Source organism: Phacochoerus africanus, chromosome 8 (assembly GCF_016906955.1).
Source record: "Phacochoerus africanus isolate WHEZ1 chromosome 8, ROS_Pafr_v1, whole genome shotgun sequence".
NCBI classification, from domain to species: domain Eukaryota; kingdom Metazoa; phylum Chordata; class Mammalia; order Artiodactyla; family Suidae; genus Phacochoerus; species Phacochoerus africanus.
Genome location: NC_062551.1, coordinates 34,628,396 through 34,645,282, shown reverse-complemented (window position 1 = coordinate 34,645,282; position 16,887 = coordinate 34,628,396). Strand labels below are relative to the sequence as shown.

Below are 16,887 nucleotides of genomic sequence, written 5' to 3'. Positions count from 1 at the left end.
AATGATGACGTTCTGGAGATGAATGATGACGAAGGTTACACAAGGCTGAAGGTACTTAACGCCACGAAACCACACAGTTAAATGTACAGTCAAGGGAGTTGCCTGGTGACCGAGAAGATTGTCACTACTGTGGCTCAGGTTTCCTCTGTAGCTCAGGTTCGATTCTAGCTGGCAAACTTCTACATGACACAGGCACAACCAAAAGGAAAAAATGTACCGTCAAAATGGTAATTTTGTGTTATGTCCATCTTACGCAAAAAAAGAAAGACAGACATCAACCTAGTGTAATATGCACATGTTAGATCTCAATTAAAACAAACTGAAAGCAGGTTCCTGTTGAGGCTCAGACGAAACCAACCTAACCAGTATCCATGAGGACGCTGGTTTGATCCCTGGTTATGCTCAGTGGGTTAAGGACCCAACATTACCTCAAGCTGTGATGTAGTTTGAAGACACAACTCGGAACTGGTATTGCTACAACTATCAGCGGTAGTTCTGATTCAACCCCTAGCCTGGGAACTTTCATGTGCCACACCTGCAGCCTTGGAAAAAAAAATATAAAATATGTAAACTGTAAGTACTTCTATAAGACAATCAAGAAATATAAACAGTTTCTAGATATTTGGTGATATTAAACCAGTGATTTAGGGGAGTTCCCGTTACGGCACAGTGGTTAAAGAATACGACTAGGAGCCATGAGGCTGCAGGTTCGATCCCTGGCCTCGCTCAGTGGGTTTAGGATCTGGCGTTGCCATGAGCTGTGGTATAGGTCGGAAATGCAGCTGGGATCTGGCGTTGCTGTGGCTCTGGCGTAGGCCGGTGGCTACAGCTCCGATTAGACCCCTACCCTGGGAACCTCCATATGCTGTGGGAAGCGGCCCTAGAAAAGGCAAAAAGACAAAAAAAAAACCCATCGATTTAGGAGAGTTGCATTAGTAAACTCTGACATCTTCCAGAAATACATATTAAAATAAATACACAGGTAAAAATATGTTCTGAGATTGACTGGAAATAATTTCAAACTGGGGTGGGACGGGGATAGATGACATGCAATTTGCCAAGTCAGTATTTACTAGAATAAAAGGATGGATACACAGCGGTATACCACATTGTTTCTCTACTTCAGTTTTTATCTGAAAAATTTCTCTAATAAGTTCCCATTGTGGCGCCGCAGAAACGAATTCGACTAGTATCTATGAGGATGAGGTTTTGATCCCTGGCCTCGCTCAGTAGGGTGGGGATCTGGTGTTGCCGTGAGCTGTGGTGTGGGTCGAAGATATGGCTCCGATCCTGCATTGCTGTGGCTGTGGTGTAGACCGGCAGCTGCAGCTCTGATTCAACCCCTAGCCTGGGAACGTCCCTATGCCACTGGTGGGATCCTAAAAAAATCTGCAATAAATTAATGGTATCTTAGAATCAAAGAGAAGAGCTGTGCTGGCCCCTCGTGGAGCAATGCTCTCAAGGGCCACTGAGGCCATGAGCCCTAAAGGCAAGCAGAAGAATGGCCTACAAAGACATTCACGGCAAAATTACTGAAGCCTGTGGCTGTGCTCCGTTACAGGGCAAGAGGGGCTTCAGAGATGCGATTAAGGATACAGACCTTGAGATGGGTGCACTGTACTTTACCTGGTTCAAAATCTAATCACATGAGTAGAGATCCTTTCCAGGCTGGAACCAGAGAGGGGTGTTGGAGAAGGAGGAAAGATTTGAAACATGATGTTGCAGGCTTTTAAGACGGAGGAAGGGGGTCTCGGGCCAAGGAATGGGCCTCTAGAAGATGCAAATGGCCCTCAGCTGATGGCCAGAAATGTCGACTTCAGTCCTATAACAAGAAACTGAATTCTACCAATATTCTGGTTTGCCTGTGTGTATGTTTTTGTTTTAACGGATGAACCTGCAACATATGCAAAAGTTTCCTGGACTAGGGGTTGAATTTACAGAGCTGCATCTGTGACATACGCTACAGCTTGCGGCAACGCTTGATCCTTAACCCACGGAGGAAGCCCAGGGATCAAACCCGCATCCCCATGGACACTGTATCAGGTTCTCAAACCCTTGAGCCACAACAGGAACACCTCTACCAATATTCTCAATGAATAAGGAAGCTTACAGCCTCTTGAGAAAGGAACACAGCCTGCTGGCACCCTGATTTTTTAGCCCGGTGAGACCCACATTGCACTTCTGACCCACAAAGCTGTAATTATAATAAATGCGTGTTCTTTTAAACGGCTAAATATGGGATAATTTGATATGGAAAACTATGATTCAAAACAGCTGAAATTTTGAATGTTTCTGTCTGCCTTTTACAATTTTTCCCTACTTTCCTTTGCTATACAACTGCTGCTTATTTAACATTTCAAATGGGCTATGGGAGGAGAAAGCAAATAAACATTCATTCATTCACTCAATGCCAACTAGCATATATCCAAGGAGTGCCTACTCCGTACCAGGCAGGCAGGACGGCAGGCCGAGGTGCTGTGATGCAGGCTAACACTCAGATCTATAGCAGTTCCCACGCTGGCTTTATTTACAAGCACCTTGGAATTCTCGTCATGGCTCGGCGGTTAATGAGCCCCATTAGCATCCATGAGGATGCAGGTTCGATCCCTCAGTGGGTTGAGGACCCGGTGTTGCCATGAGCTGTGGTGCAGGGGGTAGACACGGCTCAGGTCCTTCATTGCTGTGGCTTTGATGTAGGCCGGCAGCTACAGCTCCAATTAGACCCCTAGCCTGGGAAACTCCACAAGCCACAGGTTGGGACCTAAAAAAAGACAAACAAAAAAATGCAAGCACCTCCACTCCAACATTAGCAATTGGCCATGCGTCACATGCTAGGAGTAGCTGTTTAGCAGAGTTTCCTAAATGAGTGGTACCAGCAATTTACTGGGGGGCAAGATTCATTTTTTTTTTTTTTTTTGCTTTTTGAGCTGCACCTGTGATCTACAGACGTTCCCAGGCTAGGGGTCAAATCAGAGCTACAGCTGCCGGCCACCGTGACAGCCACAGCAACAAACTTTAACTTCGACCTACACCACAGTTCATGGCAATGCCGGATCCCTGACCCACTGAGCAAGGGCAGGGATCAAACCCACATCCTCATGAATACTAGTTGGACTCGCTTCCACCGGGGTCAGGATTCCTAAAGTGGTTCCAACACCGAGTGCAGAGTTGGCTGAGCTGCTTATTTCAACGAGCTCCCTGGAACCTAGACCTCAGAAACAGCATAAGCAAGGCCAGGGATTGAACCTGCGTCCCCATGGATGGTAGTCAGATGCATTAACTGCTGAGCCATGATGGGAATTCCAAAAGACACAGTTTTTAAATATAAACTAAAACTGAAGGGAAATCAGCAAAAAAATTAAATCTTGATATCTGTATTTATGTCCTCGTTTTCTGCTATTTTACCCTGGTGTCAACAAAAACCCAAGACACAAATTTAAAGAATATCTCACTTTACCTTATAGCTACTGAAGGTTTTCTTTTTCGTCTTCTATGAAGTTTGACCAACGAAGACATCTTAAATCCTAGAAAAATAAATTGCTTTCTTTTTAGGATGAAATTAGAAACTCATTTTCACACTATCGATAGCACCAAGAAACTTAAGTAGAAAGGCTTGCCCCCCCCAAACCCCATTATACTAATATTCAAATAAACACCACTGTGAGGGCCAGCTAATCACTACCCACAAATACTCTCCTAATTCTATTTCTCTACTCAAGAAAGAGTTTATCGGAGTTCCCGTTGTGTTGCAGCGGAAACCAACTCAACTAGGAACCATGAGGTTGCGGATTCGATTCCTGGCTTCGCTCAGTGGGTTAAGGATCCAGAGTTGCCACGAGCTGTGGTTTAAGTGGCAGACGTGGCTTGGATCCTGTGTCCCTGTGGCTGTGGCTATGGCCAGCAGCTGTACCTCTGATTGGACCCCTAGTCTGGGAACTTGCATATGCCCTGGGTGTGGCCCTAAAAGCAAAAAAGTTTATGTCAATAAAACATCTAGGGAAGATGCAGGGAGCAGTGGCAGAAAGTCCCAGATTTTGGAGAAAGGGAAAAGAGGAACTAAGGACCACACTGGAAATGCATAATTAATGTCACTTCCCACTGTGGCTCAGGTTCGATCCCTGGCCTTGCTCAGTGGGTTAAGAATCCAGCTTTGCCACAAGCTTCGGCCTAGACTACTGATGCGGCTCAGATCCAGTGTTGCTCTGGCTGTGGCACAGGCCCACAGCTGCAGCTCTGATTCAACCCTTCGCCTGGGAACCTCCAGATGCCACAGGCATGGGCTTAAAAAAGGAAATAAACATGAATTTTATTTCACTGATATCAGTTCCAGCTTGGTGTCCTATGTCTTCCTTCAAAATCATATTCAGCTTGATAAGGCACCATGGCTAAGCCAAACCACCACAAAATTCACTGTCCGGGGCCAGATGTGGGGCCAGCAGGATCTTTTTTTTCTTTGATGAATTGCTTTCTGTATTCCCCATCTCCTAAAAGATGCTGAGATATCTAAGACTAAGAGGCAGAAGCAATAAAGTGTCAAAATGAGCTAAAAGAAACACCCAATTTAAGAAACCACTCCATCTTTTCACCAGTGTAATTCACACACCATAAAAATCACCCTTTTTAAGGTAAATTTTATGGTATGTGTTTTTTAGTACATTCACAACGTCGTTCAAACATTACCACTTCCGTAATTCCTGAACATTTGCACCAACTCCAAAAAAAATCCAGTAATAATCGCTCTTAATTCTGCCCTCCTCCCAGCTCCGGGCAACCACTAAGGTACGTTCAATCTACACATTTGTGTATTCTGTCATTTCATATAAATGGAATGTCCTCCTTTCTCTGTGACATTTCCACTTAGCATGTTTTCAACAGCCAATCATACGGTGGGATGTATCAGGACTTCACTCCTCTTCATGACTGAATAATATTCCATTGCTTGGACACAACACATTTTTTTCCATCTGTTCACCACCTGATGATCATCTGGGTTGGTTCCACTTTTTGGCTAGTAGGAATAATGCTGCTATGAACAGCTGTGTACACATTTTTACGTGAAAATGTTTTCAATTCTCTTGCGAATGTGCTCTGGAATGGCTGGATCTACCTGCTAACTGCATGTTTAACTTGCTGAGGCACTGCCAGGTTGCCACATCTGCTGTGTTATTTTCCATTTCAGTCAGCAACATTTAAGGGTTTCAATTTATCCACGTCCGTGCCAATACCTGTTATTATAAGTTGGATCATCATCACCACCATCCTAGGAGGTGTGAAGAGGTATCTCAGGGCAGTCTTTGCTTTTTTTTTTTTTTTTTCGTTTTGCCTTTTCTAGGGCGGCTCCCTCGGCATTTGAAGGTTCCCAGGCTAGGGGTCTAATTGGTGCTGTAGCTGCCAAGCCTATGCCAGAGGCACAGCAACAGAGGATCCGAGCTGCGTCTGCAACCTACACCACAGCTCACGGCAATGCCAGATCCTTAACCCACTAAGCAAGGTGGGGATCAAATCCACAACTTCATGGTTCCTAGTCAGATTCGTTAACCACTGCACCACGACAGGAACTCCTCTCAGTGTGGTCTTGATATCTATTTTTTCCCTACTGTCTGCCTAATGATGTTGAGTATCTTTTCATGTCATGTGCTTATTGGCCATCTGCAATTTTTTTTTTTTTGAAGAAAAGTCATTGTAATGCGTTGTCCATTGTTCAATTATATTATTTGTCTTTTTGTGGTTGTGTGTTGAGAGTTCTCTACATATTCTGGATATTAGACCCATTGCAGATGTATGACTTGCAAATACGTTTTCCATTCTGCGGTTGCTTTGCACTTTGTTGATAGAATTCTTTTTTTGGGGGGGGAATTCCCATCATGGCTCAGCAGTGCCTGAATGAAGACACAGGTTCGATCCCTGGCCTCCCTCAGTGGGTTAAGAACCCGTCATTGTCGTGAGCTGTGGTGTAGGTTGCAGACGCAGCTCGGATCCTGCGTTCCTGTGGCTGTGGTGTAGGCTGGCAGCTGCAGCTCTGATTTGACCCCTAGCCTGGGAACCTGCATATTCCCAGGTGCAGGCCTTAAAAAAAAAGTTTGGTGTTTTTTTTTTTTGCTTTTTAGGGACCTGGAGCTGCTGGTCTACATCACAGCCACAGCAACTCTGGATCTGAACCAAGTCTGCGACCTACACCACAACTCACAGCAACACCAGATCCTTAACCCAATGAGCAAGACCAGGGGTCGAACCTGCATCCTCATAGATGCTGGTCAGATTCATTTCCACTGCGCCACGATGGGAACTCCTCAACTACTTCTCTTCTCCTCGGAGCAGCTTTCTTGGCCTCCCTAACAAGTCCTCCCCTGGAACCATACCAAGTGTCACGTGTCTCTCCCCCTGTACTTACCACACTTGTCATTTAGCATTTATTTGTGTGGCTATTTCACTGGCATCGTCTCTCCCACTGGACTGAATGTTCCATGGTGGGAAGGACATGCCTATTTCTTTATTCACCATATTAACTTTAGAGCCAAACACAGCACCTGGCACACAGCAGGTACGTAATATAATATTTGTTGAAACAAATATACTTTAAGGAAGGAAAACAAAGGGTCATGTGCATGCAAGGATCTTTTCAGGAGAAAAGAAGGAACACAACATAACTGAGGGAAATTAGGATGCTTCCTGGATGGAGTTCTTGTCGTGGCGCAGTGGTTAACAAATCCGACCAGGAACCATGAGGTTGCGGGTTCGATCCCTGGCCTTGATCAGTGGGTTAACGATCCGGCATTGCCATGAGCTGTAGTGTATATAGGTCACAGACGAGGCTCAGATCTGATGTTGCTGTGGTTGTGGCGTAAGCTGGCAGCAACAACTCTGATTAGACCCCTAGCCTGGGAACCTCCATATGCCGAGGGAAGCAGCCCTAGAAAAGTCAAAAAGACCAAAAAAAAAAAAAAAAAGCGTGCTTCCTGGAAAATATGACACTTTGAGTTGACCCATAAAGAGCAGTCTTCAAATTGGGCCCGTGAATCTGATCCAGAAAGCCCTTCTGTGGAGTTCATGAGCATGAATACTTTGAAAACAATCAAATTCAGGCCCTCCAATTCCATATGTGCGCTTTCCCAAAGGACCTGATCTACCAGACTGAGAAAAGGCCTGTGATTGCCTTCACGCACTCCTTCCTGCAAAATTGCCCCATCCCACTGTACAAAAGGAAGACCCACCTTGCAACACCCCGAAGACTGAACGTTACTCCAATCTTTACTCCATGTGAAAAATCCTCCAGAGCAAGATGAACAAAGTGGGGACGGCACAACAAAGCAAAGACTTCCAGCAAGAGATACTGAGGAAACAGAATCTTATTCCACCCAATTCCCAGCATGGCTCCAAGTGTCACCCACCTTAGAAGAACACAGTGATGGAAACTTCTTCATGGGGACAGATGCTACCAATTTCGTTGGATTAAAAATAAAGTCATCCCAGTGAGGCTCGGCAGAAATGAATGACTAGTATCCATGAGAACACAGGTTTGATCCCTGGCCTCACTCAGTGGATTAAGGATCCAACGTTGAGTTCCCATCATGGCGCAGTGGTTAACGAATCCGACTAGGAACCATGAAGATGCAGGTTCGATCCCTGGCCTCGCTCAGTGGGTTAAGGATCTGGTGTTGCCGTGAGCTGTGGTGTAGGTCGCAGACACGGCTCGGATCCTGTGTTGCTGGGGCTCTGGGGTAGGCCGACAGCAATAGCTGTGATTCGACCCCTAGCCAGAATGAAGCCTACACCACAGCTCACAGCTCACAGCAATGCCAGGTCCTTAACCCGCTGAGCAAGGCCAGGGATGGAACCAGCATCCTCATGGATGTTAGCTGGACTTGTTTCCAGTGCACAATGGGAAGTCCCTTAACTATAGTTTCTTAAAAACCATCATGCGTTACTGCTTCACACCTACTTGAGGGACATAAATCAAAGGAGAAGTGTTGGTTAAGACTTAAAGAAACTGGAACCTTCCCATAAAGCTGGTGGGAGTTTAAAATGGTGCAGACACTGCGGAAAGCAGCATGGCAGTTGAAAAACATAAATTCATCACATGATCCAGCAATTCAACCCATCAACCAGAGAGAAATGAAATCTATGTCCATATCAAAACTCACACGTGAATGTTCATAGGCGCATAATTCACAATAGCCAAAATACGGAAACAATTCAAATGTCTATCAATTGGTAAATGGATAAAAAGACAAACGTGCAGTAAGGCCATACAATGAAATGCTACTCAGGAATAAAAAGGAATTACTGATACATACTATCATGTAGCATAAACTTCAAAAGTTTATGCTAAAATGAAAGCCAGTCACAAAGGACTACATTTTATATGATGATTTCATTTATATGAACTACCGAGAAATCATAACTTCATAGAAACTGAAACCAGATCATTGGTTGCCCGGGATGGAATAATTAATGACTGAAAATAGGCAAAGGACATCTTTTCAGTGTCACAAAAATGACTCTAGTACTGGTTTATGGAGGTTTGCTTTTTTTTTTGTCTTTTTGCTTTTTCTAGGGCCACAGCCTCGGCATATAGAGGTTCCCAGGCTAGGGGTCTAATCAGAGCTGTAGCTGCCAAGCCTATGCCACAGCCACAGCAACTCGGGATCCGAGCCGCATCTGCAACCTACACCACACCTCACAGCAAGCCTGATCCTTAAACCACTGAGCGAGGCCAGGGATCGAATCCACAACCTCATGGTTCTTAGTCGGATTTGTTAACCACTGGGCCATGACGGGAACTCCTGGAGGTTTACTTAAAGAAAAAAAGAGTTCCCATCATGGGGCAGCAGAAACAAATCCAACTAGGAACCATGAGGTTGCAGGTTCATTCCCTGGCCTCGCTCAGAGGATTAAGGATCCAGCGTTGCCGTGAGCTGTAGTGTAGGTCACTGATGGGGTTGGGATCCCGCATTGCTGTGGCTCAGGCGTAGGCCGGCGGCTATAGCTGATTCAACTCCTAGCCTGGGAACCTCCATATGCCTCAGGAACGTCCCTAAAGGCAAAAAGACACCCCCCCCCCAAAAAAAATTACATTTATCTATAAGATTTTTTTTTATTTAAATTTTTTACTTTTGGCCACGCCTACAGCATGTGGAAGTTCCCGGGCCAGGGATCAAACACATGCCACAGCAGCAACCCAAGCTGCAGCAGTGACAACGCCGGCTCCTCCTCCACCACAAGGGAACTCCTATATTCATCCGAAAGATATTTTTTCTTTTTATAATTTTAACTTTGTATTTCTTCAGCACTCTGAATACAAGAGAGTCTACATGCTTTCAATAAGGGCTTTTAAATTTTAATTCAAAACACGCATGCATTAAATTCTGGTAAAACACGCATGCATAAAATTTACCTTAAATATTTTTAAAGTACACAGTTTTGTGGTACGAAATATATTCATATTGTTATGCATCCACCTCCATAATTCTTTCTACTTTCTTTCTTTTTTTTTGTTGTTTTTTTTTCAGGCCTACCCCTTGGCATATGGAGGTTCCCAGGCTAGGGGTCCAATCAGAGCTGTAGCCACCGGTCTACACCACAGCCACCATAACATACGACCCAAGCCACTTCTGCGACCTACACCACAGCTCACAGCAATGCTGGATCCTTAACTGAGCGAGGCCAGGGATCGAACCCGCGTCCTCATGGATGCTAGTCAGGTTCATTAACCACTTGGCCACAACAGGAACTCCAATTCTTTCTACTTTCTGTCTCTATGATTTTAACTACTCCAGGTACTTCATAGACGTGAAATCATATGTTTACCCTTTGGTGACCGTCTTCTTTCATTTAGTATGTCCTCAAGATTCATCCAGGTTGTAGTACGTGTCAGAATTTCCTCCCTTTTTCTTTTGTTTAGTTAGTTTTTTGTTTTGTTTTGTCTTGTTTTTGCTTTTTAGGGCCGCACCTACGGCATATGGAGGTTCCCGGGCTAGGGGTCAAATTGGAACTTCAGCTGCCAGCTTCCACCACAGCCACATCAACCCAGGATCTGAGCCACTACCTACACCACAGCTCACATCAATACCAGATGCTTAACCCACTGAGCAAGGCAGGGATCAAACCTGTGTCCTCATGGATGCTAGTCAGGGTAGTTAACCACTGAGCCACAACAGGAACGCCAACACAGTAACACGTTAATAACAGGAAGTATTCTGCAAAGGACAGAAGGTTTCAAATCTGATCAGATCATCAAAGATGCCTAAAACATTATTCCTAGGAGTCAAAGAAAGCTCAACATTTAGGGGCTCGGAGTTCCCGTCGTGGCGCAGTGGTTAACAAACCCAACTAGGAACCATGAGGTTGTGGGTTCGGTCCCTGCCCTTGCTCAGTGGGTTAACGATCCGGCGTTGCCGTGAGCTGTGGTGTAGGTTGCAGACGCGGCTCAGATCCCGCGTTGCTGTGGCTCTGGTGTAGGCTGGTAGCTACAGCTCCGATTCGACCCCTAGCCTGGGAACCTCCATATGCCGAGGGAGCGGCCCAAAGAAATAGCAAAAAGACAAAAACATTTAGGGGCTCAACAATAAGAGATCAGCTCCATTGTGAGACACACAGACTGTCAAGGTTGCAGAAACTCCTGGGCAGGAGGTTCCAGAGGACTTACCTGTTGAGAATCTAAGATTATCAGCGAGGGGAGTCTCAAATGGATCCTGGTGGAATGTCAACTCCTGAAAAAAACAGCAGAAACCCTGTAACCACACACAACTGAATGTATTATAACTGCCCCAGTGAGCAGTGAAACCACCTTCACACTCTCCGTGCTGCCTCCGAAGGGAGAGGGCAGGAGAAATGTGTAGGTATAGAGTTCCTGTCATGGCTCAGTGGTTAACGAATCCAACTAGGAACCATGAGGCTGTGGGTTCGATCCCTGGCCTTGCTCAGTGGGTTAAGGATCTGGTGTTGCCGTGAGCTGTGGTGTGGGTTGCAGACGCACCTCGGATCCCGTGTTGCTGTGGCTCTGGCGTAGGCTGGTAGCTACGGCTCCGATTAGATCCCTAGCCTGGGAATTTCCAAGTGCTGCAGGTGGCCCTAGAAGAGACAAAAAAAAAAAAGAAAAAAAGAAATGTATAGGCATTGAGATGAGACATCAATGGGTTCAAGGTGAGACTTTTTTTTTCTTTTGCCTTTTAGGGCCATACCTACAGCATATGGAAATTGCCAGGCTAGGGGTCGAATTGGAGCTGCATCTGCCAGCCTATGCCAGAGCCACAGCAATGCAGGGTGTGATCCTGGTCTGTGACCTACACCACAGCTCACAGCAACACCGAATCCTTCACCCACTGAGGGAGGCCGGAGATTGAACTCACATCCTCATGGATCCTAATGGGGATTGTTAACCGCTGAGCCACAAAGGTGACTCCAAGGTGAGACTTTCAAGGGGAGTTCGCTGGTTAGGACTAGACAAACATCAAAACATTAAGGTTTAGAATCGGTCACCACACAGGGTGAGGATTTTGAAGGAAGCCATGTTTCAACATTGGTAGATGAGCAGCTCTATGAACAAACTGTCTGGACGGACCAATGGGTTTATGGAATTTCTTCAAGCAAACAGCCAAGTCGTTTATTGGGTTACAGTCTTATCTTCCCAGACAAGATTACTCTGGAACAAATGAGGCATGTGGCCTCTGTTCTCAATCTCGATATCCAACCCATATGGATATAGCTGGTCTCAGCTCTCATCCTTATTCTAGGTGATAGACTCCGATATTATCTATCTTGTGTGTGTGTTGTTTATATAGCAACACTGAAAATTTTCTCTTCAAAAAAAATTTTTTTTTTGTCTTTTTGCTATTTCTTGGGCCGCTCCCACAGCATATGAAGGTTCCCAGGCTACAGGTCGAATCAGAGCTGTAGCCACCAGCCTACGCCAGAGCCTCAGCAACGTGGGATCCGAGCCGCGTCTGCAACCTACACCACAGCTCACGGCAACGCCGGATCGTTAACCCACTGAGCAAGGGCAGGGACCGAACCCGCAACCTCATGGTTCCTAGTCGGATTCGTTAACCACTGCGCCATGACGGGAACTCCCTCTTCAAATTTTTGAGGGCTAGTCCAAGCCTTCCAATGGGTCATAAGCGGCTGTTAAAAAACATTAATAAACTAGATCATTTCTGGGTGCTCCCGTCGTGGCTCAGTGGTTAAGGAATCCGACTAGGAACCAACCATGAGGTTGCAGGTTCGATCCCTGGCCTCGCTCCATGGGTTAAGGATCCGGCGTTGCCGTGAGCTGTGGTGTAGGTCGAAGACACGGCTCAGATCCTGAGTTGCTGTGGCTGTGGCGTAGGCCAAGCGGCTGCAGCTCCAATTTGACCCCTAGTAGGTTAAAGACCCAATGTAATCTCTGTGAGAATGTGAGTTCAATCCCTGGACTTGCTCAGTGGGTTAAGGATCTGGTATTGTCGCATGCTTCAGTGTAGGTCACAGATGCCAATGGGATCCAGTGTTGCCGGGACTGTGGCAATTCCAATTCGACTCTTAGCTGAGAACATCCATATGCCACAGGTGCAGCTGTGAAAAAAGACTTGAGGAAGTTCCCTTTGTGGCTTAGTGGTAGCGAGACTGACTAGTATCCATGAGGCTGTGGGTTCAATCCCTGGCCTCGCTCAGTGGGTTAAGGATCTGGCGTTGCTCTGAGCTGTGGTGTAGGTCGCAGACACAGCTGAGATCCTGAGTTACTGTGCCTGTGGTGTAGGCCAACAGCTGTAGCTCCTGTTGGACCTCTCACCTGGAAACTTATATGTCCTGTGGGTGTGGCCCTCAAAAGCAAATAAAAGAATTTTTTAAAAAGTTAAGGATCTCAAGATAAGATCATCCTAGATTACCCGGGTGAGGCCTAAACCCAATGACAAATATCCTTAACACATTGAGGAGAAGACATAGAGAAGGTGAAATGAGACAGAGGTGACTGCTGGAACTTGTATCCTTAAGCCAAGCATAGCAACAGCCACCAGAAGCCAGGAGCAGCTGGGGACAGACAATCCCTCAGAATCTCCTGCAGGAGCCAACCCTGCTGACACCATGATCTCATTCTTCTGGCTCCAGAACCAGGAAAGAATGAATTGTGGTTGTTTTAAGTCCCTCAAGTCTGTGACAATTTGTTCCAGCAGATCTAGGAAATGAATACAAGAAAGGGATTGGAAGGTGGAACTATTTTAGATAGATGGCCAGGAAGACCTTTCCGAGGAGGTAACATTCAAGCTTAGTTGTTTTTTTGTTTTTGTTTTTGTCTTCTGTCCTTTTAGGGCCGCACCCGAAACATATGGAGGTTCCCAGGCTAGGAGTCTAATGGGCGCTACCGCTGCCAGCCTACACCACACCCATAGCAACACTAGATTCGAGTCCTGTCTGCGACCTACACCATAGCTCACAGCAATGCCGGCTCCTTAACCCACTGAGAGAGGTCAGGGGTCGAACCCGCAACCTCATGGTTTAGTTGGATTCATTTCCGCTGCGCCATGTTTTTAATTTTTGGCTGCTCCTATGGCATGTGGAAATTCCTGGCCCAAGGACAGAACCTGTAGCACAGCAGTGACAACGCCAGATCCTTAACCCGCTGAGCCACCAGGAAACTCCTAAGCTAAGTTTTGGATGAGAGGTTGCCAGGCAAAGAGAATGGTAAGTACAAAGGCTCTGAGGCTGGACAGGGTTACTATGTGCCAGGAAGTAACTGCAGGCCCAGTGCCCCAGGGGCCAGAGGGGAACCTACAACTTCACACAGAAATAACTGACTATGAAGGAGAGCAGGATATTTTAAGAGTATAAAGAGGAAAAGTTGATGGTGGGAGAGGGAGGAAGGGAGGAAGGTGAAAGGGGGTAGAAGAGTAACTAAGCAGAGTCTTCTGGGGAGAAGTGTGAATTCCAGGTTCCTATGTGGCAGTTGCAAAGACCCTGAGGCAAGAAAAATCAGAGGTTTGGAGAAACTTATATTCAAAGTGACTTGCCCTTAGGCCAGGCTCAACCAGGCCCTATCTCACTCCCAGACACTCTTTAAAAGAGTCTGGGAGTTCCCACCATGACGCAGCAGAAACGAATCCAACTAGGAACCATGAGGTTTCGGGTTTGATCCCGGGCCTCACTCATTGGGTTAAGGAGCCGGCGTTGCCATGAGCTATAGTGTAGGTCGAAGATGCGGCTCGGATCCGGTGTTGCTGTGGCTCTGGCGTAGGCCAGTGGCTACAGCTCCAGTTAGACCCCTAGAGCCTGGGAAACTCCATATACCACTGTGGCCCTCAAAAGACAAAAAAGAAAAAAATAGCAATAGAAAAACAAATGTAGAAAGCATTTCACTTGATTCTATTCATGATTTTTTTTTTTTTGTCTTTTTAGGGCCACACCCATGGCATATGGAGGCTGGCCTACACCACAGCCACAGGAACACGGAATCTGAGCCACAGGTGCGGCCCTAAAAACAAAGAAAAATAAACGGTAATAAGCTCCTTGACATCAGTTGGCCAATGATTTTTTTGGATTTGCCACCAAAAGCAAAGGGAACAAACATATAAATAAGCAAGTGGAAGATGTCAAACTTAAAGTCTTGTGCACAGCAAAGGAAACCATTAGCAAAATGAAAAGGCACCTTAAGGAATGGGAGGAAACTTTTGCAAATCATATCTGATAAGGGACTAACATCTAAAATATATAAAGAACTCATACAAGTCGATAACAACCACCACCACAAATCTGATTTGAAAAATGGGAAGAAAGAGTTCCCACTGTGGCTCAGCAGGTTAAGAACCCAACGTAATAACAGTGAGGATTTGGGTTCAATCCCTGGTCTTGCTCAGTGGGTTCAGGATCCTGCATTGCCACAAGCTGCAGTGTACGACACAGATGCGGCTCAGAGCGGTGCTGTGGCGTAAGCCAGCAGCTGCAGCTCCAATGTGACCCCTAGCCTGGGAACTTCCCTATGCCTTGGGTGCAGCCATTTATTTAAAAAAAAAAAAAAAGGAATATTATATTGCTGTGGATGAAAATTGTCACCTGCCACACAAGTAAACAAAAGATGTTGCAGCCAGGACCCACCCCAGCTGTCCTGAAGGAACTCAGGATGAATACAAACTGGCTGCCTATTAAACGGGAGCCCAGCCACATAATCCACCTACACCACACCTCACAGCAACCCTGAATCCTTAACCCACTGAGCAAGACCAGGGGTCTAACACAAGTCCTCACGGATACTAGTCAGGTTCGTTAACCATTGAGCCCCAATGGGAACTCCCCCAACTACCTGGTTTTTGTGGCAAAAACTCCTATATGTGCTAGCAGTCCCTCTGAGGGGCTGTTTTCTGGGCTTAAGAGCGCTGAAAAAATCTGCTGAATAAAAACATAATTCTCAACTTTGGAGTTGTGCAATTTTACAGTCGACAATATATTTGAAAGTTACTAAGAGAGTAAATCTTAACAAGCTCTCATCACAAGAAGTTTGGTAACTATACTGGGTGATGGCTGTTAACAGAACTTATTGTGTTAATCATTTCACAGTATTACATATATCAAATTGTTAGCATCAAACATTAAGACAATGTTATATTCAGTTATGTCTCAATTATTTTTAAAGGAGAGCTACACAATGCTACTGATGGGATAGATGATATCATAAAGATGTCAACTCCTGGAGTTCCCGTCGTGGCGCAGTGGTTAACGAATCCGACTAGGAACCATGAGGTTGTGGGTTCGGTCCCTGCCCTTGCTCAGTGGGTTAACGATCCGGCGTTGCCGTAAGCTGTGATGTAGGTTGCAGACCCGGCTCGGATCCCGCGTTGCTGTGGTTCTGGCGTCGGCTGGTGGCTGCAGCTCCGATTCAACCCCTAGCCTGGGAACCTCCATATGCCGCGGGAGCGGACCAAGAAATAGCCCCCCCCCAAAAAAAAGATACATTTTGGAGAATGAAAATGGGAAGGAAGGGGAGGAAGGGCATTCAGAACTCCTCAATTTTTAGCTGAAATAACTGGATGGATAATAAAAACATCAATAATAAAAACTAACTTTTTTTGGTCTTTTTGTCTCTTTAGGGCCGCACCCGCCGCATATGGAGGTTCCCCGGCCAGGAGTCCAAGCGGAGCTGCAGCTGCCGGCCTACACCACAGCCACAGCAACCCACGATCCGAGTCGTGTCTGCAAGCTACACCACAGTTCACGGCAATGCCAGATCCTTAACCCACTGAGCGAGGCCAGGGAGCGAACCCGCGTCCTCATGGATGCTAATCGGGTTCGTTAACCGCAGAGCCCCAACGAGAACGCCAAAGCTAGCAGGTAGATAGCACTTACTATGCGGCGGGGAGGGGTACCTTTGTAAGCAGAGTCCTCACACTGAACGAGACCTTCTCTTCCTGGTCCCATTTACAGGGAAGCACAGGCAGGGCAGGTAACTTACCGAAGATGCATCAGCTGCAGACACTGTCCATGGACGGGTGACAAAAACCAGTGTGTGGAGCTCGGTCGGCGGCGGACGCTCCTTAAGCGCTACGTGAAAGATGCAAAATTCTTCTCGAAGGTTTTCGGCCCCTGCGGCGGGTCCCCGGAGACTCCCAGCCCCCTCCCCAGCTCCCCTCCCCCAGAGTGGTTGCAGGCCAATAAGAGGCAGTGAAAAGGCGGAGTGTTATGTAAAAGAGTCCCAGAAAGCTGCCAGCCCCACCTCCCCCTCTCGGAGGGGATGACCCCTCCTGGAATGCCCGGACTTAGCAGTGTTGGGGCCTCCGTGGGGGCTCATTGTTTAAATGGCTCATTGTGCTGACCTGGCAAACAAAATATGAGGTCACGGTGACCCATGAGACGGACCGCATTGCTCAAGCGACATCCTGGCGCCTCCTCTCCCAAGACCACCCTGCAGTGGGACACCTCCGGCTT

At 46.5% G+C, this 16,887-nt stretch overlaps 1 protein-coding gene across 1 annotated transcript in view; it reads right to left on the bottom strand.

The window, feature by feature from the left end:
• LOC125133862 (uncharacterized) overlaps nt 1-16,887 on the bottom strand; it is a 56,094-nt gene extending 39,207 nt beyond the window's left edge. Inside the window, exons 1-4 of the mRNA XM_047792490.1 lie at nt 16,776-16,887; nt 16,415-16,503; nt 10,646-10,709; nt 3,458-3,524 (exon numbers count right to left, since the gene is read on the bottom strand). Of these exons, the coding sequence (XP_047648446.1) occupies nt 3,458-3,524; nt 10,646-10,709; nt 16,415-16,503; nt 16,776-16,809 (254 nt within the window). The 5' untranslated portion in view covers nt 16,810-16,887. The remainder of the gene's footprint in view (nt 1-3,457; nt 3,525-10,645; nt 10,710-16,414; nt 16,504-16,775) is intronic.